This window comes from Salmo salar, chromosome 03 (assembly GCF_965601325.2).
Source record: "Salmo salar chromosome 03, fSalSal1, whole genome shotgun sequence".
NCBI classification, from domain to species: Eukaryota; Metazoa; Chordata; class Actinopteri; order Salmoniformes; family Salmonidae; genus Salmo; species Salmo salar.
This window is the reverse complement of record NC_138293.1, coordinates 36,493,272-36,519,384: the sequence shown is the minus strand read 5'-3', so window position 1 is coordinate 36,519,384 and position 26,113 is coordinate 36,493,272. Positions and strand designations below refer to the sequence as shown.

The 26,113-nt window shown below is 44.4% G+C and overlaps 1 protein-coding gene and 1 long non-coding RNA gene across 5 annotated transcripts; one reads left to right on the top strand and one right to left on the bottom strand.

Moving 5' to 3' along the window:
* Positions 1-1,838: 1,838 nt before the first annotated feature.
* On the top strand, positions 1,839-21,913 carry LOC106600414 (dynamin-3). 4 transcript variants are annotated; one of them, XM_082973464.1, is made up of 22 exons: positions 1,839-2,120; positions 2,435-2,733; positions 5,185-5,258; positions 5,328-5,477; positions 5,640-5,843; positions 6,018-6,116; positions 6,425-6,585; positions 6,739-6,881; positions 6,979-7,114; positions 7,205-7,272; positions 7,393-7,531; positions 7,661-7,747; positions 8,042-8,112; positions 8,288-8,339; positions 10,068-10,100; positions 11,804-11,917; positions 16,281-16,390; positions 16,645-16,759; positions 17,925-18,101; positions 18,368-18,594; positions 18,842-19,024; positions 20,245-21,913. In XM_082973464.1, the coding sequence occupies exons 2-22, from the start codon at positions 2,573-2,575 to the stop codon at positions 20,285-20,287; spliced, it is 2,547 nt and encodes an 848-aa protein (XP_082829590.1). In that variant the 5' UTR covers positions 1,839-2,120; positions 2,435-2,572; the 3' UTR covers positions 20,288-21,913. The 4 variants fall into 4 exon arrangements, with proteins under 4 accessions (XP_082829590.1, XP_082829589.1, XP_082829588.1 ...); XM_014191731.3 differs by lacking the exon at positions 10,068-10,100 and having other exon boundaries at positions 1,842-2,120; positions 8,288-8,348; positions 20,242-21,913; XM_082973463.1 differs by lacking the exon at positions 10,068-10,100 and having other exon boundaries at positions 5,185-5,477; positions 8,288-8,348.
* LOC123741629 (uncharacterized) lies at positions 11,540-16,001 on the bottom strand. Its single transcript, XR_006769114.2, has 2 exons — positions 15,709-16,001; positions 11,540-15,564 (listed from the first exon to the last, which is right to left on the bottom strand). It is a non-coding gene; the product is annotated as an uncharacterized LOC123741629 (long non-coding RNA).
* Positions 21,914-26,113: the final 4,200 nt, after the last annotated feature.

Sequence of the window (26,113 nt, the reverse complement as noted above, 5' to 3'; positions counted from 1 at the left end):
AACCAAAGATCTCAAATTTGGGCTCATCAGACCAAAGGAAAGATTTCCACTGGTCTAATGTCCATTGCTCGTGTTTCTTGGCCCAAACAAGTCTCTTCTTCTTATTGGTGTCCTTTAGTAGTGCTTTCTTTGCAGCAATTCGACCATGAAGGCCTGATTCACACAGTCTCCTCTGAACAGTTGATGTTGAGATGTGTCTGTTACTTGAACTCTGTGATACATTTATTTGGGCTGTAATCTGATGTGCAGGTAACTCTAATGAACTTATCCTCTGCAGCAGAGGTAACTCTGGGTCTTCCTTTCCTGTGGCAGTCCTCATGAGAGCCAGTTTCATCATAGCTCTTGATGTTTTTTTTTTTGACTGCACTTGAATAAACTTTCAAAGTTATTGATATTTTCCGCATTGACTGACCTTCATGTCTTAAATTAATGATGGACTGTCGTTTCTCTTTGCTTATTTGAGCTGTTCTTGCCATAATATGGACTTGGTCTTTTACCAATTAGGGCCATCTTGTGTATACCACCCATACCTTGTCACAACACAAATGATTGGCTCAAGTGCATTAAGAAGGAAAGAAATTCCAAAAATGTACGGCACAACCTGTTAATTGAAATGCATTCCAGGTAACTACCTTGACTGATACTGTATATCTATGTAACAGTATAGCTCCGTCCCTCTCCTCGCCCCAACCTGGGTTTGAACCAGGGACCCTCTGCACACATCAACAACTGACACCCACAAAATCAACAACTGACACCCTCGAAGCATCGTTACCCATCGCTCCACAAAAAAACGTGGCCCTTGCAGAGCAAGGGGAACAACTACTTAAGGTCGCAGAGCGAGTGACGTCACCCAATTGAAACGCTATTAGCGCGCACCACCGCTAACTAACTAGCCATTTCACATCGGTTACATCTACATAGCTACCTCAATTACCTGGTACCCCTGCACATTGACTCGGTACTGGTACTCCATGTATATAGCCATGTTATTTTTCCTCTTTAGTGTTATTCATTATTCACTGTGTATTTATTCCTTGTGTTACTATTTATATATATATTTTTTATCTTTAACTCTGCATTGTTGGAAAAGGATCCGTAAGTAAGCATTTCACTGTTAGTCTACACCTGTTGTTTACAAAGCATGTGACAACTACAATTTGATTTGCTTTGGTCATCCCGTAGCATGTCTGCCCCCACCAAGGTAAAGACAATTGGTAGGCCTAATGCCAAATCACATTTAGCAACGGATACTAATGCTGCTGTTTAATGAGCATGTCAAATGTAGGGTATAGCTATTGTTATAACGAATGGAAGAAACAAAATGGCTTTTATCTAACACAGATGTTGGCCTGGTGAGGTTAAAATAGGCAGGCTGTGCCTTGTCTCTGCATGACTTCCTTCTCCAGACATCCCTATGGCCTACAGTAGCCTAGCCCTAGCCTACAAACTGACTGTGGTGACCACTATACCGGCCACCTGCTATGGAACAGAATGCTTTGCCATCTAACAAAATACATTATCTATGCACACACGATAGAAGAGGCCGTGATGGAAAGGGGGGCTGGGTTGGACATTAATGTGTCCTTCAGCCTCAAATATTCGAAATGTATTTTTTTTTATCTCACTGCAGGGGATTGATGAAGTGCATCCAACCAGTCATGCTCAGTGAGGTGATTCGCAGCCGCGAGTCACGACAGCAAAGCTGGCACGATGTAAACAAGGGGCGGGTTTGTTTTGCCTAACCTGTGTGCGCTGTGCCTATAGGCCTACCGCGCCGCGTATGTTGTGCCGCGACCACAACTCCATTGCTGTCATTGGGCACCTCATATGTCAATCTTATCACCAGGCGCGGCGAGCGTCGCAATTATCGCGGTTGCGTAAAAGAAATATGATTAATCCGTTATAGAGGCGAATTTGTGTTCGCTCGGAATGAGGTTTTGAAGTCCATCCGAGCATAACAACGCTACCAAAACATAATTATATACCACAGGACATTCACATTAAGCCGATGCTCAGTTACAGCAGGTGGCGTTGCTTGTAGGCTATAATTGCGTATGGATACGGATTTTGGTTTGGATCTGCCTGTTCTTCAAACGCCAAGGAATCCTTGAGAAAGGGTAAATAAGAAATGGCTATAGCTAAAGAATAGAATGAATGCTGTGATTTATTTATTGTAAACGTGTTGCCTGTAAGCAAAACACATGTTCGATGCAACGCGAATCATTTGGTGTGGGTAGGTCATTCCAAACCTATGGAATAAGACTGTCTACAATTCAATGCACGGTTTTATATTATATGTTTTTAGAGCGGGGTTTTATCAAGGACTTCATTACCCAAATGCCCTTGAAGAAAATGGTGTGTGTGCGCGGTGTTGGTGGCAAGCAGCTGCGCAATCCTACTCTGACTGCCTCTCTTTCCCTCTCTCTCACAGTCGAATCAACCCTTGCTTTGCTTGGGGCAATGCGCGTCTGGATGACTACTACATCAACAAGCACGGTAGCACTGGACTAAAGATATAACCGCCCACTTCCTTCTCTCTCAGCTTGAGCCTCTCACGCCCGCTAGCAACATGGGTAACCGGGGAATGGAGGACTTGATCCCGTTGGTCAACAAGCTTCAGGACGCTTTCAGCGGCATCGGTCAGAGCTGCAATCTTGACCTGCCACAGATCGCGGTAGTCGGCGGACAGAGCGCTGGCAAGAGCTCCGTGTTGGAGAACTTCGTTGGCAGGTAAAGGAGCAGCATCCAAGCACAGCAAGCCAAATTCATCACTATAGGGCAATAAATAATACTATCTCGTGTTAAGCATGGGGTCGGGGATGGTCACGTTTTCGTTTTTCGAAACGTCTGTGGCGTCCCGATCTTCTTTGAGCCAGGAGCTCGTCTCCATCTTATTTTTAACGCGCATTTCATTGCCGGCTTTATAACAAGGGAGCCGATATTTGGGTTACCGCAACCCACTCGAGACTCCAGCCCAATCAGCCAGCCCCATTTAGCCTGTTTCAGTCCCTGAATTCTCAGCATTTGCTTTGAACCATTTGCTTAAACTCAATGAAATGTAAAAGGACCCCCAGTAAAATAGATAAGGAAATGACATGTAAGGACGGCTGGATATATATGTTAACACCAGGCAACACTCTTATTACATTAATATGATCAAATCCGTTCTGTTGTCAATCACAAAGAAGAGTTTCCATTAGATTGTCTGCACTGTGGGATTAAGTGGTACCTTATGACAATGTGGTTGGTACATAAAACAGATACCATTAGATATGGACAGGATGGTATAGGTTCAGAAAGATTGCATATACCTTCAAATATTTACCTACATGTGAATGGTAAAGACTGGCAATTGAGGTTAGGTATAGAAGGCGTCCTACTAATCTCCAGGGTCATATGAATTAGTGCACAATGTAGCAAAACATTTTGCAGTGGTAACAAAAAGGAGAGTTTCTTATTGAACAAGGTTCACAGTCCCTCTCTGTTTCAGTCTGTTTTCTTCCGTTTTGTGCCTAGAGAATATGACCCGTGCCTAGAGAATATGACCCGTGCCTAGAGAATATGACCCGTGCCTAGAGAATATGACCCAGGTCTAGATAGATGAAGTGCAGGGTTGTTGGCAGCAGCATCAGTCAAGGCCCAGCCAGCCACCCCTGAGACCTGGGATCCAGCTGAGTAATGGTCCTGCTGTCCAGGCTTGGCTCCCCCACCCACACTGCTTGCCGAATGGACAGCAGGTGTCTGACTCATATTTTCTGCTAGCCCATAGATAGAGTTCTCAATATCAATATGTGTTCATTCATCTAGCCAACTCGATGACAAGGGCCCTAAACATGCATGTAGACACACACACACTTTTAAATACTTTATTTGAATCCATCAATCAAATTGTACAAAAAAAAGGATCCAAACAGTTGAAAGGTCCCTGTATGCATGGCAGTCCAGGGTACAGGAAGCACCTCCTTCTCCAAACAGCTAGGCTGCCCAGGACAGCTGAAACAGAGCGGTACCTAGCCAGTTGCTTTGTCCTAGTTTTTTGTCAGGCCAGCAATCTGGACGCCACACACTGCAAGCCTGTGTGCGTGACTGAGACTGCTGAATATCAGCGCCACCAGCTAGCACCTCTGCCCGAGGCTGTCCAAGCCTGCCACGAGGGGCTGGTACTTAAGCAAGCAGCTAGCACCTCTGCCCGAGGCTGTCCAAGCCTGCCACGAGGGGCTGGTACTTAAGCAAGCAGCTAGCACCTCTGCCCGAGGCTGTCCAAGCCTGCCACGAGGGGCTGGTACTTAAGCAGCTTCTTGGCAGCTTCCCGGCTCCATGTTGCCGTCGAATGAGCAGCCCACTTCCAAAATGAGCACCCCCCCCCCCCCCCAAAACAACAACAATATCTGGTGTATTTGGCCCACAGGAACACAGATCATCTTCATCAAACCAGCTTCCCCTTACACAAGAGTGGTTAAGCATGTGGGGTGTTGGTGAGACCTTGTCTCACCTTGCTGGCTATCAGGTCAACACACACTTGCCAGGCCATCATTGTTAATAAGAGTTTGTTCTTAACTGACCTGCCTGGTAAAATAGACACACACACACACACACACACACAAACACACCTACACATGCACTCTCTCGCCTGGTAGCAGACTGGTATGTACCGACGTCGTCGTTTATTAACGGAGTGCTCTGCTACTTGCCACTGTGCAGCTATTCGTGTTGACTTCTTGTACTTTAGGTCAGAATTGCTGACTTTAAGGACTATTTAATTTGATCAGCAGCGTTAAGGGGATCTCGGTGTACCCAGGGGGCTCTGAGGGTAAACTGGACTGAATGTCAAAGAGCCTGATGACATTTTCAGATAAACATTTTTTTTCCATTCATAATATCTTCTGTTAGTAAGAAGAGACTCCATTTGGTTGTGTGCTGTGATGTAATTCTACATTATGTGGTTGTGTGCGTTCCGTATGTGTGAGTCATTGTACACCATAGCAGTCATTGGCTGTTGGTGGTTCACCCTAGGTTCACAAGGCCTCAGTCTCCTACAGTGCAACACTATCTCTGTCACCGTCAACATAGTCTCACATAGCCAGACTCCATCTCATTGTCTCATTCGCTCCTGGAAGGCAAGGTTAAATTCAAACCCACCTCCTCTCTGTGTATCTGTCCTGATTGGCTATCTGTCTGCAGGGACTTCCTGCCCCGAGGCTCTGGGATCGTCACCCGCAGGCCCCTTGTCCTGCAGCTTATCAGCGCCAATGCAGGTAACACACATACACACACACACCCACACACACATATTTGGAATCTGATCTTTGCATTTTTCTTCACAGAATGGGCAGAGTTCTTACACTGCAAAGGGAAGAAGTTCACAGATTTCGACGAGGTTCGCCAGGAGATTGAGGCAGAGACTGACCGCATTACTGGGGCCAATAAGGGCATCTCTCCCGTCCCCATCAACCTGCGCGTCTACTCCCCACATGGTAGACATGCACAACCCCTTAACTACACTCTCTCTCATCTCTGTCCTCTACCTCCTGCACTGCTGAACAATTGTGTATTGTTCATTGTGGGCTGTTATCCTCACCCTCCTGTGTGTTAGGTAATATTCACTATGACATGTGTCCTCTCTCCTCTGCCTGCAGTGCTGAACCTGACCTTGATCGACCTGCCAGGCATCACCAAGGTGCCAGTGGGGGACCAGCCAGCGGACATCGAGCAGCAGATTAGAGACATGATCATGCAGTTCATCTGCAGGGAGAGCTGTCTCATCCTGGCTGTCACCCCGGCCAACTCTGACCTGGCCAACTCAGACGCCCTCAAACTGGCCAAAGACGTCGACCCCCAGGGTAAGACGTTGATCGTTATTGCTCTGTCATACGATGGGGTTACCTAATATTTTAAACACCTGTCCAGCCATTGTGAGACCTCGCAGGCGTCTGCAATCACATCAGCCTGGAACGTAGCCTTTGTGTTGTGACTGGCCTGCCACTGCCTTTTGCCCCTTACCCTTTGAACTCCAGGCCAGCGGACCATAGGCGTGATCACCAAGCTGGACCTGATGGATGAGGGAACCGATGCCAGGGAGGTCCTGGAGAACAAGCTGCTGCCCCTGAGGAGAGGTGGGACATCTGTGTCTTGCTCACTCTTTCTCTCTATCTTTCTACCAATATCTCTCTTTCTTTGTCTTTCTTTATCCGTTGTTATGTCCAACCAATCTAATTTGGTTATCTTTGGTATCAGCTTTTCTGTTCTATCCTCCCGCAAGTACTTTTCATTTTGGTTCCATCCCAGTCATGTTACCCCCCCCCCCCCCCCCCCCCGACCGTCTGCCTGTGTTTATATTGGAGTGGTTTCCCCCCGTCCATTTGTGTGTGTTACCAGGTTATATTGGACTGGTTTCACCCTGTCCATCTGTGTGTGTTGCCAGGTTATATTGGAGTGGTGAACCGCAGTCAGAAGGACATTGATGGGAAGAAGGACATCAAGATGGCTATGGCTGCTGAGAGGAAGTTCTTCCTGACTCACCCGGCCTACAGACACATGGCCGAAAAGATGGGCACCCCGTGCCTGCAGAAAGTTCTCAACCAGGTAGGCTAACGGACAGACTGTAGACTGACCAGTTAACAGTAACTGAGTCTCTCCTACAGGTTATTACATCCTCGCTGTGCATCCCAAAGCCAGTATAATAGGCTTGCTTAGCAACGTTATATTTAGGGTACTTTTTGTGTTGTGTTGCCATAGCAACTGACCAACCACATCCGCGACACACTGCCGGCGTTCCGTAGCAAGCTGCAGACCCAGCTGCTGTCTCTGGACAAGGAGGCAGAGGAGTACCGAGGATACCGCCCTGATGACCCGGGACGGAAGACCAAGCAGCTGCTGCAGTGAGTCCTTCAGGAAAAAAAGAAGGTTCACAATCGGGGTTGGGGTCAATTTCTTCTCAATTCAGCAAATCAATTGACATTTTGTGTGTGTTTTTAGGATGGTGCAGCAGTTCTCAGTGGACTTTGAGAAGCGTATCGAGGGCTCTGGGGACCAGGTGGATACTGTAGAGCTCTCTGGTGGAGCCAAGATCAACCGTATCTTCCACGAGCGATTCCCCTTCGAGCTGGTTAAGGTTAGCTAGCTGACTGATGCACATCTTGTTTCATTTGGTGCTTGGCTAGAAAACGCTCTCATTCTCAATCGCTCTCGCTCTCTCTGCCAGATGGAGTGTGATGACAAGGAGATGCGGCGGGAGATCAGCTACGCCATCAAGAACATCCACGGTATCAGGTGGGTGTTTTACTGTTTACCTCTCTCCTACCACCTTCAACTATCCTCTTCTTCCTCCTACACACCTCCTTTCCTGACTGTTCTCTCTCTCTCTCTCTCCTCTCTCCTCTCTCTCTGCAGGACTGGCCTGTTCACTCCAGACATGGCATTTGAGGCCATCGTGAAGAAGCAGATAGTGAAGATCAAGGAGCCGTGTATCAAGTGTGTGGACATGGTCATTCAGGAGCTGATCAACACCGTGCGCCAGTGTACCAACAAGGTAACCTTTTTAGTCAATCAGTCCTCATTCTGGTATCCTTTTAGAAATCACAAACATGGTGCGTTTTTAAATTATATTATTTCCTATGATTGTACGGTGATAGGATGCGATTTGTGCGTGTGTTTTCAGTTGGATTGCTTCCCCAGGCTGCGTGAGGAAACCGAGAGAATTGTGACTTCACACATCAGAGACAGAGAGAGCAGGGCAAAGGACCAGGTAACAACCTACATATCACACAAACTAGGATTTTGAAAAACATAACGTGTATCTAACCCTAAACATAACCCTTACCCTAATTATAACCCTAAATCTAACCCCTAAGCTTAAAATAGCCTTGGTCCTCATGGGCATTTTAGGTCCCCACGAGGGAGAATTAATTTTTTTAGAAGAAGAACAAACACACACACGGTTATGTAAACAGTAGACTTATTGACCCAGGGGCTAGTAATACTGCACTGTAAATGAAGCTTCCATGTATTATTGACCCAATCTTTCTGTTTCCAATTGCAGGTGTTGCTGCTGATCGATGTCCAGCTCTCGTACATCAACACTAACCACGAGGACTTCATAGGCTTTGCTAAGTAAATGACTGACCAGGCCTGCCTTTATTGGCCTGCTAATGTTATTACAAAGAAAATAGATGCTGAATACCTGCAGATAATACCGTACAGACCTCTCCGTCCCTTGTCTGTTTCCCTCTGTGCTTACTTTCCTACCGCTGTCTGTTTCTGTCTCTCTGCTTTCTCTGCTCCATAGTGCACAGCAGAGCAGCAAGCAGAGCAACAAACAGAGTAGTGCTGCAAGCCAGGTCAGCCAGGTGAGATACAGAGGAGGATCTGAATTATTGCACGCACGCACGCACGCACTGCAGAACAAAAGGCCGAGGGTGCCCTCACTCACACAGTGGGCTGCAGGCCATATAGGAGGAAACAGGGCCATAGGGACAGCGACCTTGTATGCTTCCTGGTTCCTTTATGTCATTAATTTGTACACAGCACACAGTATATATATACTCCTGTACATTCTACATACATTATTACCTTTGTTGCATGCTTTTTTTACATTTCATGTTGATTTTGGGGGGCCTTTTGATTGCCTTTTTCAGTTGGATGGTGACACTTTTATTATTATGTTGGGTGTGTGTGCAAAACAAATTGATGTTTTTAAGTTTTATTTACCTTTTATCACTATGTTTAAACCCCTTCTATGTCATCAAGGTGCCCCCATGCATTTCATCCCAAACCCTTAGTGAGAATCTGAGCAGCCCTGTTTTGGGTGTCTGGCCTGGTTGGTGAGTATCACTCGTTGGGGTTAGGGTTGGGCTTTGCCTGCTGTCTGTATTTACTCTACTGCCCAGAGTGTGGCTCCCTCTTTTGGCCACCCTGAGTTGACTGTTTATAGCTTTTTCCACGTCTCAAGCGTAACCCTTTACACTCCTGGGAATTGGCCTATAGGGATAAATCGAAATGATTCTTACAAAATACATTTGAAAAAGCATAAGCATGGTAGCGAATGAAAGGGAACAGTTTGGAGATTCTGGGGAAATGATTTGACCAAAGTTGATGGCACAACAGTTCACAAGACTGAATCCAGACAATTACACTGTTGATTTTATGTGCATTTTACATTTACTGTACTTTTTTTTTACCGCATGTGTTAATAACGAAACGTAAAAAATACTCTGGATAAATTCAGTAACTGGGGAAAAATGACAAGGGTTTGAGTGAAAGAACTAACTGGTGTCTCCAAGGTGGACACAGTTCCTAAGTCATTTCAATACACTTTTATGACTCAAAGAAGAGTCTTTAACTAGAATGTGCTTTTTGCAGCTTTCCTAGCTGTGCCGTTGAGGAAGCAGGCTTGTTTTGAACACAGCCCTGCATCCTTGCCGTCACACAATTACTGTAGTTGTTTACGCAATCAAAAAAAAGGCCCATTTATACATGGCAATCTAGGTCAGGCGGGCATCTTTTGAAAGCTTGTTCCATTGCCAACATGACTAGCTAAGTTAGAAAATATATTAGTGTTAGGCATTCAAAGGGCAGTTCAGAGAAACGGATTGTAATTTTGGAGTGCATAGGAATTCACGGGTGCATTCAGGACCGTGTTCCGCAGCGAATTCTTTTCACGATAGACAGACGTCCTGTTCCGAACAACCCAGGGAATGACGCCGCGCCGCGTTGTGTCTGTACGTCAGACCTAAGTGGTCATAAACGTTGACACTGTGTATGACTTGAATTTTATGATATGAAAACTGTGAAGTGCACATTTGGACTCGCAGGTTTGCTCGTGCGACGTCTCATCTTTCGAAACGCATAGTCGTCGTCATTTACAGCATTTCCTCACTCCGACAACAGAGTTTGCAAAAGTTGCCCAATTAGCAGGAGGGATGGGGGGAAACTTCTTATCGCTTGTGTTGCTGAAGATCAGAACGGGGTTCGGTCAGAACCCACACAGCACTGTGAGGCCTGAGCTTCATCGTCATGTATAGCACGTTACTGTACACCGACTGCATTCCAATTTATGCGCTTGTCAGTGCACAAACCTGCCATTTTCAACCCGTATAGAGGTACGAGTGTAAAGGGCTACTTATAGTGGCACAGGAACAATCTCAGTTAAAGTTAAATAACTAGGGAACATTACTTTGTTTTCATTCCAGAAAAGCTGATAGGCAGATAACAACAATGTCATGTTACTTTCTAAAACCCGGCAGAGTCAACATCAGTAAGTTGGATGTGTTCTTAGGAGTGGGAGTTGGCAGGTTCCGTTGGTGTTAGATCAAAACCATACAGCGCTGAGCTTTGAGCTCTGGCATCATTTATAGCATGTTACTGTGTTCCAATTTATGCGCTTATCAGTGCCCAAATCTGCCATCTTCAACCCATGTATGGGTACAAGTGTAAAGCGCTAACTTGAACCCACTCAACTGCTACGGCTGTTGGTTAGCTACTTTACACATGTTATGGGTCAGTCAAATACATGTCGAAATACTTTAAAATGCTCGATCTGCATTGATATAGTTTGCTATACAATGGGACCAATAGAATAGTCCCAAAAGCATAAGCTCCGAGCTAAATTAAGCACACCTTAAGTAATAAAGTGTTTACCATGATGTATTTGAGCCCGGTGTGGTAGGTTCCATTCTTGAGATTGTATCCCGACGTGGTGTTTTAACGGCCCACCTCCTTCCTGTTTCAGGCCTCCTCTCCTCCCGCCTCAGGCCTGATTGTAAGAGCAACAGTTTACGTTAAGACACTCCCTCATCCCTCTGACCACAGGGGGTTACCTGTCAGTCAGCCTCCCACTATAAACGGTGTTGAAAAAATCTTTGATTTGTACCAGGACTGAACAAAAATAAGACTTTAGAAATATGCTTTTGGGTAACCCCCTTAGTGGTTCTAGGCCATCTGAGACACCTAACTTAATAATCACTCGATCCTTTGATTGCCACTGGCTTGTTGTGTGTGTGTGTGCAGGCTAGTTAACACACTTAACACAAACACTGATGTAGCTCTAATGCTATAATGCTAATATTGTTTGTTTTGGGGGATGTTATGAAGCACTAATAACACGATGGTCACTTCTTAACACTGCGACACAGACCTCTGTTTGTAACTTTCAACATAGTCTCCAGCCACAACGGGGCACTATCACCAAACTGAACTCAGTCACAAATTATGGTTTGGTTTATTTACAGGTTGATATTTTATTGTCATGAATCTTGCCCTGGAGGCAGAACTGAGCGATTTCCGCTAGATGAGCCAGCTGGCTATATCGTAAAAATTCATTAAAACAAAAATGTGCTTTTGGTCATAATTTAGGGTTAGGCATTTGGGTTAGCAGTGTGGTTAGGGTAAGGTTTAAAATCAGATCTGTGGCTGTGCCAGCTAGTGACCACTCTACAGAGCTGCCTCCAGGGCAACATTCATGACAATAAATGCCAACCTGCGGTTTATTCACAAAGATATACACTGATAATATCAATTAACTTGGAGTTCTCACACAACACACTTTCTCATTGCATTTTATTATTCATCCGTCACTTTTGTGCACATCGGTTTGGGTACATGCAGTAGACTAGCTGGCCAGGTTTGACTGACTATGATTGAAGTAGGATGAGGTACAGTAGATGATGCTTCTGTGTGGACATGATAACTCTTCAGTTGCTTTTTTAAACCTCTCATACTTCCTGGCAATCACACCACCCACCACAACTATGACCCCATCTTTCATCCCCTGACCTCTAACCTCTGCCCCCTGCTCTCTCTACAGGTAATCCGTAAGGGCTGGCTGACCATCAACAACATCAGCATAATTAAAGGCGGGGCTAAGGAGTACTGGTTTGTCCTGACCGCTGAGAGTCTGTCCTGGTTCAAGGATGATGAGGTGAGCGAGTTAGTCCACCCTCTTCAGGGTGAGTTAGTATAGTCAGTCACAGTAAGTCTGATGTAGTTTATGGCTAGACTTCAGGTGATGGTGGATTGGAACACCATTACCCCTGATACAGCCCTCCTTTCTGTTTAATGTCTGGCAGAAGGGTGGGCAGGTCAACAAATGGTAAAATATACATATGCGCTTTGAATCTCTGGCCAATTCCCAAGTGATAAGTATTTTGTTGGATATCTTTGTAGAGGACATAATGTAAACCATACCTTCTGACTACCCACTAAATCACAACTCAACGGTGGTTCCACGTTGGCTCTTCAGTGACGTTGCTCTTCCCCTTGCGATGCAGGGTGCTCGTTGATTGGCTGGATGTTGTGTCATTCATAGCTTGACGGGCTGGTGTCTGTCTGCCTGTCTGTGCCTGCTGTACAGGTTCCAGGATGTTCTGCACAGCAAGTGTAGACAGGCAGACACACGGCAACTCCCGGAGTCAGCCAATCCATGCACTGGTCAGCAGATGACATCACACGGGTAACAAGCAGTCCACATGGTTTAAATCGTCTCTATATACAGTACGTGGTCGATACACAGCTAAATTCCCTGGACAGAAATCGCTCTCTCTTTGTCTCGCTCGCTTTGTCTGTTTTTTTGTTTGTTTCTCCCCTCTTCTGTCTGTCTCTCCACCTCTCTGCTGGGAGTTAAGGCATTTGGTTTTCTTTTGCACAATTGGAACCATCCCAAAGAAAACCACTGCTCACACACATGCAAATACACACATCGGCTTTATGACACATTATTTGATGAGGTAATAATTCAAAACGGTAACTCGATGGATCGTAGACGTTCTCATGTCGCGTTGACTTTACAGTAGTTGTTTTACGAATCTCTGACATTCCACCAGTGTTAGGGACAAAAGTAACACGTTGTGTAATCTGATTACTTTAATGAGTAACGGATGGGTAATATTAGTTACTTTGTCAAACAACACGTGCGTGGACTTTCAGAATCATATCTCTACTGGATGCGTGTTTCCATGATCCAATCCCGACTTGTTTCCTCATTTAGTTCTTGAGCGAGCGGAGAAAGGCTGTTTGGAGAAATGTCATAACAGCTGCTGTCCATAGATATGTATAGAGTACGCACCTCTGATCTTTGCCATCGATCGCTTCTGTGATAGCAAAGCCCATAGAGGGCTTTCACATCTAGTGGTAATTGTGCCCTCTGTACATCTCTATGGGGCCCTTTTACGTGCGGTCTATAACCAGAACTGGCGGCTCGAGAGAGATTTTGAATGAAACGATAAGAAATCTGTACAGATGTTTTGGCTTACATTTATAGATGGCTAATTAAGCAGCACTTGTAGACTAGCAACAGGAAAGCAGCGCCGCAGATGAAAGGAGAAACTAGACATAAAACCCAAGTTAGTAAGTAGCTATTTTTGGTAGTGCGCTCACGGCTCGCCATGCTCCCTCTGACAGTCAAACAAACGGGGAGATTTTTAGATTTGTTTCATGTAAGTACATGATAAAGTAATGCTTTACTTTCCACACAAAGTAATATTGTAAAGTAACACATTACTTTTGTAATATGTAATGTATAACTAATCCCACCACTGCATTCAACCAAGCCTTTTTCCATATTTCCTTGGGCGTCTTACTGTATATTTATTTATTCTCTCTCTCTCTCTGACCCCCCCCCCCCCCCTTCTCTTTCTTGGGGCAGTTGGCAGTTTCTCTGAAACTGCACACATTCTTGGCAGGAAAATCACACATTTGTAATCCAAACATCAGCCTCCAATGATTCAGCGGGGAGAAATAACCTAAATGGCAGTATTCCTCCCTCTCTGTTTCTGAACCCAATAGCCCTTCATTATCCAAACCATCTATCACCAATACAACTCCACAGCCACCCTAATATTACATTAATCGTGTTCCCACCACCATTGCTAATCCTACAGTAGCATCCCTACCCAATCAAATATGATTCCCTATACAGTACACAACTCCCAATACAGTAATTTACTGTAACATAACCTTACATACATAAACCTTATTCATATTTTTAACACCATCATCCACTAGCCCCACCAAACCACTAGACCTCTCCTCTAGTTGGTTTATTATATCATCAGTGAAATATTATTTTAGCTGCTTATACACACTGGACAGAAGACCATCTGCCACACAATAGTTTGACCACAGAGTTAGAATATAATAGTATTATCATTTATCTCTGACTTTGACTGTATCTTTAGGCAACATTGTTACTGTGACCTCCCAACCTAACGCCAATGAAATACTGGAAGGATGCGTTTTTGTATTTGAAGCAGGACTTGATGGATTGACCACTTTGCATGACTGTTTGAGTCTACGGAGCCTCTGCTGCTCCTCCCTCTCCCATCTACTGCATCAGAGTCGGGGCTGGATTCTTTGTGTAAAGATCCAGGAGCCTACACACTTCTATTGCTGTTATACCGTACACTTAGTAAACAGACTGTTTCAAGGAGATTAGAACACATTGGTCTGAGACCTGACTGACCTTTTTAACATTATATAGGTCTTTTTTTCTTCATTTTTTTTTAACCAATGATATACATTTATTCCACGACGTAAAATAAGTCTTAAATGCAGTCAGAACATTAAAAAAGTACAAAATAGGAACCGATACCCGACACAGACACAGAGTAGAAGACGAAGCAAAGAGATGAGCAAACGGCAGTGGAAGATGGTCGGTGGTGGAGTGTAGATAGTCAAACCCACTATGAAACCTCCTTGAAAGCCAGTGTTTGCCCAAATAGAAGAGAAGTGCTTCCCTGCCCAGTCTAACCAATGTGCAGACTACTGTACACCAGTATGACAATGAACAGGTAGTCTGAACACTGGGAGGACGGAGCCGGACAGACTGTCTTAGGCCCCAAAGACATTGACTCTCTGCCATTCCGTAGGCAGTAACGTTCGCTGATCTTTGTCTTCCTTCCTCCTCCATTTTGGCATCAAGAAGTAGGGATCCCCCCCCTCTCAAACCCCAAAACTTATTTTCTTTTCACCCGTCTGTGTCGCCTCTTCTCCCCCCTCTCTGTCAATTGTCTGTTGTGTTTCTGGGTGTTGCTCCCCTCGCTGTCCGTCCGGGTCATGCCGGCCTTGCAGAGTATCCAGGCTTGACGTGGCACATTCACTCAGACGACCGACCGGGACAGACTGTCTGAGCACTCAGGGAGGGGATATTGCAAAAAAAGAGAGGGAAGGAAAAAGAGGGAGAGATGGAGGAAGAGGGAGGGACACGTGTGACCATATATGGGTTGGAGTGACCCCTTGGGGAATACAACCGAGAGAAGTCGGCAATGGTTCTTTTCTCGTTTCATACCTAGTGAGACCCTCCGATCCTAGTGAGACCCTACCATCGCTCTGCAGGGGGTCACATATGGACACGTCTGTTGAACCACTTTTTGAAATCCTTCACGTTGTTTCTTCTTCAGGTCTCCCTCTCTTTCTAAACTCCGCTCTGGAAGTTCTTCCCTCCTTCTCTTGCACTCCATCTCTCTGTGCTGTTAAGCAGTACCAGATGTCAAGTCTTAACGCCAGGCTGTCATTTAATCTCTCGCTCTCCTTCTCCCTCACTCCCCGGAAAATCAGGCAGGAAGTGGGCCTCTGGAAAGGAAAGTAGAAATATTGAAGGAATAAGAGGGGGAGGGATAATGGAGAGAGAAGAATTGAGATGGTGAGGATTGATGGAGTGTGTGTGATGGAGAATTCTACAGTAAATTGTACTCTCTATCAACGCTTTGTACTCACGATTAAAACCGTGTCATGCTCAGTGTTATCCTGACCGGCAGCCCTCTGTTTGATCCGGCGTCCATGCATTCAGTTGCACACCACAGCGCATTCCCGGAGTCCCCTGTGTTTCTCCACATCTGTATTTCTCCTCTTTATCGTAGCCAGAACGTTTCCTCCGGCCCCAGCTCTCCCTCCCTTTTCGAACATACCGTGGAGAACGACCCACACACTAATGACTTCCACATGTCGTCTCCCCCTCTCTCTCCCCCCTCCCCGCCCCGCTCTACCTCCCACTCTCATTCTTCCTCCCACTCCACTCAGTCTCCACCTCTGTGCTCCCCCCAACTTCTCCTTCTCCCTACTCATCTTTCCACATTCCCCATTCTCTCCCTTTTTCTCCCTGGATCATCGCCCGACTCAGCCAACCTGTTGATTTTAAAAATCAAGCTGAGAAATAAACATAATATGACACGCAGAGATCAGATAGTAATCAGAAACGAAGTAAACATTTCCCTAACATGGTTCTTTGCAGTTGCTTGTTTATATTGTAAAACCTGCTGATGGTACCTCCCTTTCTGTTTGTTTCTCAGGAGAAGGAGAAGAAATACATGCTCCCTCTGGACAACTTGAAGGTGCGCGACGTGGAGAAAGGGTTCATGTCCAGCAAGCACGCCTTTGCCATCTTCAACACAGAACAAAGGTCGGAAAGCAGACAGACGCATCTTAACATCACTTGTAATATTATTGCACCACTTCTACTTAGAATATTCCTACTTTAGTACAACTTGTTTTAATAATAACGATGCATACTGTAGAAGGGGACAGAAACCAGATAGTCTGGTGGGCTCGTTTTCTTCCTTTTATTTAAGTTGATGAGCCTGCCACGTGCCCCTAAAAATGACCCGGAAGCGTAACTAACTTCCTCTTCCCCTCCCCTGTGTTGTGGTCTGACAGGAATGTGTACAAGGACAATCGTTTCCTGGAGCTGGCCTGTGACACTCAGGAAGAGGTGGACAGTTGGAGGGCTTCTCTCTTGCGCGCTGGAGTCTACCCCGAAAGGTCTTCTAATGTGAGTGACCACTGCACTGGCCACCAGGGTTGGGGTCAATTCCATTTCAGTTCAGGAAGTGAACTGAATTGGCTGAATTGAAATTGACCCCAACCCTGGTGCCCACCACTGTGACCACTTACCGTGGTGTCACTGCATATTAGTCACTGCAACTTATTGTCCACCTCATCTGCCCTGTTTATCCTGTTCCCTATTACCCATGACTACCCTTCGCTCACTTCCCATGTTGCACTTCTGTTATGTCATCCATCCTATCGCTTCCCAGGTGAGCCATCATATCACTTTATTTTCCCTTTCTCCATCCTCTCTTTCTCAGTGAAGTTTGATGTAACTGTGAAGATGGTGTAGTGAGTCACAATAGATGTAGGCTACACCTTGTTGATTTGATATTTGTATTTATTAAGGGTCCCCATACTGTTCCCCATTAAACAGTACATCATATAACATCATTTCACCACTACATACTTACAATACAAAATGTACAATACAAACTTTATAATGCCACCGTACAACAACCATGAGTGTCTGTACCTTTTTGTGTGTGCGTCTCTATAGTCTCCGTTGTTCCATAAGGTTTATTTATACCTGTTTAAAAAAAAATATATATAGATAGATATAGATATATATAGATATCTATCTATCTGATTCTACTGCTTGCATCAGTTACCTGATGTGGAATAATGTTCCATGTAGACATGGTTTAATGTAGTACTGTGCGCCTCCCATAGTCTGTTCTGGACTTGGAGACTGTGAAGAGACCTCTGGTGGCATGTCTTGTGGGGTATGCGTGGGTGTCTGAGCTGTGTGCTAGTATTTTAAACAGACACCTCGGTGCGTTCAGCTTGTCAACACTTCTTACAAAAACAATTAGTGACGACGTCAATCTCTCTTCCACTTTGAACCACGAGAGACTGACATGCATATATGCTACTGTTACAGTGACACATTTTTGCTAAAAGTTTTTAGCCCTTTTTTTTTTAAAGCCTTTCTTAAGGTTGTTGCTGATGTACAGAGCTTTGTGATTTCCATGTGTAATGAAAAGCGCTTTACAAATTCAATTATTTGTCATTTGATATGCACAGGAGTTTTCTACATCTAAAGATGCAAGCCACAAGATCTGTATCACTAAATACAGGTGTGTTAACTTAAAGCTGTCTTCCTCCAGGTGGAAAGTGAGGGAGGCGGCTCATCGTCCTCGTCCCAGGACAACTTCTCCATGGACCCTCAGCTGGAGCGGAAAGTGGAAACCATCCGGAACCTGGTCGACTCCTACATGGCCATCGTCAACAAGTGCATCCGTGACCTCATGCCCAAGACCATCATGCACCTCATGATCAGTAATGTAAGGGACCTCTGCTCCACGCTGGCGGAATGGTATCGGGCATGGGTTCAAATAGTACTTGGCGTTTTTTCAAGTACTTTCAGCGTTCGCTTGAGCCTGGCTGGTGTGCAACTTTTCACATGATTCAATCGGTTCCGTTGTGCCAGGCAAGCTAACTCAAACAGGCCTGGTTACTGTATAACGCTGTGTGACAACAATGGTAAAAAGAGCTTTAGAAAATAATTTGAATGATTGATCGATCCATCAACTCTCTCCCCCGCCACCAGGTGAAGGACTTCATCAACGCGGAGCTGCTGGCCCAGCTGTACTCGGCCGGGGACCAGGGCGCCCTGATGGATGAGTCCCAGGAGCAGGTCCAGAGGAGGGACGAGGTCCTCAGGACCCACCAGTCCCTGAAGGAGGCCCTGGCCATCATAGGAGACATCTCCACCACCACCATCTCCACCCCCATGCCCCCGCCCGTGAACGACTGGCGCAGTGGAGGCGGAAACAGGTAGGCATCCTGGTAGTCCACGGATAATGACTTCCATAGATATCTAAGTGTAATGGAGTCAACTGTTGGCCTACAGGTGAAGATGTTGGGTTGGCGAGCAGGAGAACCGTGTTTGAAGACTGTCACTTTTTTCTCTTTTACTGGGAGACTGTTGCAAGAAAAAATTAACATGGATAAGACTTAACTATTTGTGATGTCAAGAATATGTCATGCATGAAAGGGTACTGATGCCCCACCCCCCCCCCAGGTCTCCTCCAACCAGCCCCACTGGTTCCAGGAGGATGTCATCAGGCCAACGCCCTAGTCCCGGAGGAGGGCGAGGGGCTCCACCCCCTCCTAATCGCCCAGGACCCCTGGGGCCCTTCAACAACAGTGCTGACAGCCCCCAGGTCCCCAGCCGCCCCAACCGGGCCCCTCCCAGCATCCCCAGGTGAGGCCAGGGCATCCTACTTTAGGCCTATATGCTCCTGCGTAGCTCAGTTGGTAAGAGCGTGATCATGCTAAGATCGTGGGTTCAATTCCCACAGGGATCACATATGAAAAATGTGTGTACTCACTAAGTTGCTTTGGCCTTTGGATAAAAGGGTCTGATATATATGGACATGGAGACACTGACCACTTTGGTACCCATAACCAGGGGTAACCCTGAGTTTTTCCTGACCATATAGCTAACCTGACTCGGTTCCCTACATCATGTATAGACGTTCCATTATCTTAAGCGGAATATTTGGAGGGTTATTAGTTCAAGTAAAACACACAAACACATTCCAGTGGTTTGTGGTTACTGAAACAAGGAAGAGTCCACAAGCTCAAGTGAATCTCTTAGTGATTAACGAAAGTGCTACATTTTCCTGGTTATTAAACAACGAATTGACCGACGTCAGTTAAATTACTTGAATTCCATTTCTTTTCTTTTTTTTTTTTGTGAGCTCAACCTGACGTTTCTCTAGAGAGAAATCAAATCTTCCATGAGAAATAAAGTCAAAAACTATGTGGGACGCTGGGCTGATTTGGAAGTTAGGCAAATATTCAACTTAGTTCAGCGCAGAAACGTGGTAATTAGTTACAATGACCCTAATCCATTGCACCTGTTCTTTCCGCATGAGAGAGGAATGACGCAACACAACATAACGACGAGCGGGATAGAGACAGTTTGTGAGGTAGCTCTACCCAATGGATAGTTATAGTAGTTGGTAATGAGCAGCCTTGAAAGTATGCCTTATCTACATTGACGAACTAGTAAAATGATTTTGTCAGCCAGCTAGCTACTACTAGCCTTGCTAAAAAGGATGACTCGTTCAATGGGGAGCACGGAGATGACGTTAAATGGTTGGCTGGATGCTACTGCCTTGAGATGAGATGACTTTAAGAAATGACAAATAACATTTAAAAAACAAAGTAATATACACAACTGAATGGTTTAAAAAAAAAAAAATTAAAGTAAAAAGTAATGTGATTGCCTGTTTTTAACCCGTCTTAAACCCGTCTTAAACTATCTGCTTGTCTTCCCTCTCTCTCTCCCTCACTCTTCCCTCTCTTCTCTCCCCCCTCTCACTCTTCCTTCCCCCTCTCATTCTTCCCTCTCCCTCTGTCATCCTTTGGCCTCTAAACACTACTGCCCTCCCACCCTCCCTTCCTCTCCACCAGTAGGCGACCCCCTCCTTCTCCAACAAGAAATATCCCCCCATCATAAGCAGTCAAAGGAGCTTGCGATCTCTAAAGGGACTAGTGTTTATCCCCTAGCTCATCCTCCAGCGCTCATCCTTCCCCTATCCTCCCCAAGCCCCTCTGCTATCTATCTCTCCTTGGTCTTTACCCCCCCCCCCTCCCCCCAGTGCAGACATTGAACCCTTTGCCCAGGTGACGATCAATGTCCATGTATCTATGTACAGTATGGTGCTTGTCTTGTGGTGTATATATCTCTATGTGCGCTTGTGCTCGCCTGTGCTCCAGGTTTGCTTAGCAGATTCAGTTCCGAACTTCTAGAACTTCCATCTCCCTTAACTAGAACACAACCTGCGTAGAACCCCTCCACCCCAGCTGCTGCTTCTCTACATATCTATGCTCAGCAGTGGCACTGCCCTACCCATTCCAAATGCAGCATGGCACATAGGCTGCTTTTACTGCACGTACTTGTGTGTATGTGGGAGGCGGAAAAATTGGCCTATATATATATATATATATATATATATGCCAAGTTCGTTTTAGTATTATATATAACACATTGTACAACACCCCCTTTCTGTATGTTTTTGCCTAGGTGTTCTTCTCTTAGAGACGAAAGGGTGTGTGTGTGAGAGTGTGTCTGTGTCAACCCCGTGTGCATGTATTGTCTGTCTGCACGTTTGTTGCTGTTTTAAGTTGTATTTGTTTTCATGGTCCAAGCTGTTAATAAATCAAGACCCTTGAGAGTAATTTGATGTTGGATCGTTGTGTGATTTGTTCCTGTGTTGTAGTAGCAGCAGCCGCAGCAGCCGATACACATATAACAAGGCTGAGGACCAGTACCAACAGTATATTATTTCACACACAACCGCCGCAATAAATGCACTTAACCCTGTCAATGGAGTCTGGTATGCCTGTATCTGCTGTATTGCTGGTCAAGTGGGCATCTTCCTCACACCTTTTTTTTTTTTAAGCTCAAACTCAGAGGCTGGTTGGAAAGATGGAGGGGAGGGTGTTCCCAACACAAAGACAGACAGAAAAGTTCACTGATATTACTTCGCCTACCACAATTTATGGGAATATACATATCCCTGTATGACTGAGAACATGGTGACGTGTTCCATTTAGCCTTTTCCTCAGGTTGGGTTGAAGCCTCCCGCATGTTCATGACAGATCACAGGCCACTCCAGAACTCTCTCCATGTGTAAAACCTTTTTCTCCTCTCACTCACCACCTCCCCATTTATTTTCAGCCACTGTGCCAGAGCTTAAGGTGGATTTGTCTAAAGTGTTCTCTGTCAGTATGTTATTGTGTGGGCCTGTCCTCTTTTTGAAACTGTTTCCTGCTGTGTGTGTATATACACATACAAACATAGGTATTAATGAGAACTGTTGACTATAATGACCTTGTTACAATCTAGCACTCCGTGTCTCTAGTAGCATCTCACTCTACTTCTTTATCTGGAAGTTAGACCACTTCAATGGCATGAAAGGAAATAATACAATATTAAGCAGAACATCAACAAAATATCTCGCCTGTGGGAGGGTATAGATAGACATAACAAGTAATTGGGGAATTGAATTGCAACAACAGTGGATATTTTATTTGTGTGTCTGTATCTCTCTAAAATAAACTATTCCCCTCTCACTTTTCATTTGTTCATAGTGTTTCTCTTCAAAATATATTTCCCTGACTAACCCCTGCATGCCAACCCATTAGCCCCTCTGTAACTAAAAACAGTAGCTGAACATACACGTTCAATTCTTTCAAGGACCTTGACTGCACTGCACACTAAGACGGCGGGTTTGTTTTTAAATGAATCAAAAATCCACTCAACTAAAATGAATCAACGGATTATATTGTGGTGTGGTGCATGTATTAGGCTATCAGCATAACCATAATCCATGATACACTCAGGAACAGTATACGTATTCCTCCAGAAGATGGCGGTGGGTAGCCATAACTAACTGCAGGCCTACAATTGAAGTTTAATTCAAAAAAGCTATACATCCATTTTCAGCAATGTTGGTAAGTGACCTTTTATTGTTTAAAGAACTTATATTGGTATGTTTTGTCACTATCTAATCATGGCATGAGGTGTTCAATGACATATGTATAAAAAATTATCACTTGGTTTTATTTCAGAGACATGTTGTGTTGCAAAATGCTATACTGTATATCTGCCTCACTCCGAGTATACTACTAAGTTTTACAGTCAAATGTTATAACTACATTTTTTTTTTATTAAAAAAAGTGTACAAATGAATCAATACAATAATGAAATCTCTATGTAAAAATGTACATTTAATATTTTAGTCATTTAAGAGATGCTCTTATCTAGAGCGACTTAGTTACTGTAAGTGTATTCCTCTTAAGATGGCTAGATGACAACCGCATAAGTCAAATATACAGGATACAAACATTCCATTCCAGCTAAACAATGAATATATAGTATTTAGCAACACAACCCATTTGAATACACATCTAAAATCTATTGATAAAAAATCTGAGAACAGTCATATTTTAAACACCCATAAACAATTTCTGATGAAAAGGATTTTGGAACGAAACTATTCAATTTATTATGGGGTAAATGAACACCTCACAGTTACATTCAAATATGTATATATACACTAGAGGACTCACAGGGGGCACTGTTTTGAAACCACTGCGCCTCCATCTTGGCACTCCCCCACCGTTATAAAAAATATATATTTTGGAAGCTATAGAAATGCATTTAATGTAAAAATTTGTTTTTGCTCTTTATTCTATTACAGATACATTAATGCATACTTCTAAACTATCCAGTATGTTAGCTAAACATATATGTATGTGTGTGTGTGTGTGTGTGTGTGTATATATATGTTCTACTGTTACTGTCCCCACTACAACAAAAATATTGAAATGCTGTGGAATTCCATCAATTCCTATGGAGGACTGCTCCTTCCGTACATTGCCAATATGACCGACCGGTGGCTTCAAAGCCTCAAACAGGCCAATACATAGCGTCAATACATAGCAATCCAGGGTTTATATACATCAGTGGTTGCATTGCATCACTTTTGCTTGTTTTCTTTCTTGAGTCAGGCAGCTCCAAATGCAGGTGTTTTCAGCCTAGCTCGGTGCTTTCTGTGGTGGTGGGGCAGCCACCAGAAAATACGAAACGTAGGGTTTGGTAATGTTCTCTAGTTGCGCCGTGATTGGCTCAGTGTTCTGTCACTCATGGGGACACTGTCACCGCAAAATGACGTCAAATCACGTTATATCTACCATAGCTTTGATTGGACTGATCATGTCACCGTCATCATACTTTCAAAATATTAGCTAGCAAGCTAGACGAGGAGTCATCGTCATGCATCAAGTCGGCAATCTACTGGCAAATCCGTTGCAATCCTTGTCATATGAAGAGAAATGATAGATAAAACGTATCGGTGCTCATCGGCCATTGGACATAAACATTACACAACAAGTTGGAAATCTCAAATTCAACAATGAGTGCTAAGGCGCCACTGTAGCCCCGGGTTCGATCCCAGGCTGTCTCACAGCCGGCTGTGACCGGGAGACCCATGAGGCGGTGCACAATTGTCCCAGGATCGTCCGGGTTAGGGGAGGGTTTGGCCGGCCGGGATGTCCTTGTCTCATCGCGCTCTAGCGTCTCCTTGTGGCGGGCCAGGCGATTGCAAGCTGACCTCACGGCCGTCAGTTTGACAGTGTTTCCTCCGACACATTGGTGCAGCTGGCTTCCGGGTTAAGCGAGCAGTGTGTCAAGAAGCAGTGCGGCTTGGCTCTCGACCTTCGCCGAGTCCGTAGGGGAGTTGCAGTGATGAGACAAGATCGTAACTACCAATTGGATATCACGAAAAAGGGGTTAACGCCATGGGCCAGAAAATATTGAATACATTGGCCATGCTGTCAATCCAGCATGACTTCTGCCGTGTTCAAAACAACTGGAAACTCGGAACTGGGAAATCTCAGACTTCATTGAGTTCAAGACAACTGGGAACTCAGATAAAACTAGCTCCAACTGGGAAAATTATTTTGAATGGTCATCCAACTCGGAATTCCAAGTCGCCACCTTCCTGTTCAAGTGAGCACTGCGCAACAAGGTGAGTCCAAAAATGTCTTGTATAAATGATGGAAAATGCCAGGGAGATATGCATACTGTAGCTAAGAAAGTAATACTAAGTGTATGTTGTGTAGTGAGCTTTTAGTAGCCCATCTGCCTCACCCTAATAATTTGGTCACTTTCCCCTTCATAATTTAGCCTACTGTTCTGACTTGGTGGTGCACATGTATCCTATAGCCTGTTTTAGAGAAATGTAATCATTGAATATTGTAAGAGCTTTCATTGTCTGCTTATATCCCCTTTATTTATCATACGGCTCTGACTTGGTGTGCAGGGAGAATACTGTAAGAACGGCCCATGTTCTGAATTCTGTTGCTGTACATTTCAAAAGTGCTGAACAAATAGTTATATTGACTACGTCCGTCCCAGTTCGCTCATTAATGTCTTAATCCAAATTACGGATTGCCTCTTATGCGCTCGTTATCCCCTTATGTCATAGTTGTACATCTCAATATACAGTAGAAACCCCATTTGTTAAAGCAAGTCAGCCATATCAGCTATGTTTTTTTAATGGCAGTAAATTAGGCTAAATTAACTGTTTCGCTGCCAGAGAAGACTCTGTTGATAGCCAGGTGTAGCAGTGGTAAGGATTCACTACATGGTCCTGAAAATAAAGCTCTGCTGTTGGGACAGCTTTATGTAGACCCTAACAGTTTGTGGGCACCGTTTGTCACCGTTATAGTGCAATTAATGTATTGTTTAGTGTTGTGTCGTGGCTTTGCTGGCATTCATCTAAGATTATTATTTTTTTTGTTAGCCCCACCAAGATTTACATGCTAAAATCGCCACTGGTCATGAAATACAGTTCTACACAGAGAAGACTATGGTCTTACGTCATTGTAACTACATTATTATATTAATATGCACACAAGAATTTGGTTATTGTCTTAAGTGGGATATTTTCTAACAGACAATGAGAAAAGAAAGCAACTCAGACATTTTTAGGGGGTTCAGTTGAAAGCTCCAACTCATTTGTTTTTGAAAGCTCCAACTCAATGAGTCATTTGCCAATTTACTGTAAAAGTCCATTCACATATCCAGTAATCAACAACAAAATATTTTTATTTTATATTTTACACTTATTTGTGTGATAGTTGGGAATTTGAGAGCTACCTCACTTTTTGAAAATCTTTCAACTTAACCACAGAGTTTCTAAACCCAGAGGCGCAACATCGCGAGACTTCCGGGAACGCTTGTGAAGCAGACCAGGCCGGGGTTTGGGGTTAGAGAAGTCAATGAGAGAAGTGAAAAACATTAAAATCAAATAAAATTGTATTGGTCACACATATTTAGCAGATGTTATTGCTGCTATAGTGAAATGCTTGTGTTCCTAGCTCCAACAATTCCTAGCTCTAACAATTCACAACAATACACACAATCTAAAAGTAAAATAATGGAATTAAGAAAAATAGAAATATTAGGACAAGCAATGTCGAAGTGGCATTGAATAGAATACAGTATATACATATGAAATGAGTAAAGCAGTACGTAAACATTTATTAAAGTCACTAGTGTTCCAAAGTGACCAGTGATTCCATGTCTATGTATATAGGGCAGCAGCCTCTAAAGTCGCGGGGTTGCCGGCTAGTGATGGCTATTTAACAGTCCGATGGCCTTGAGTTAGAAGCTGTTTTTCAGTCTCTCGGTCCCAGCTTTGATGCACCTGCACTGACCTCGCCTTCTGGATGTTAGCGGGGTGAACAGGCCTTGGCTCGGTTGGTTGATGTC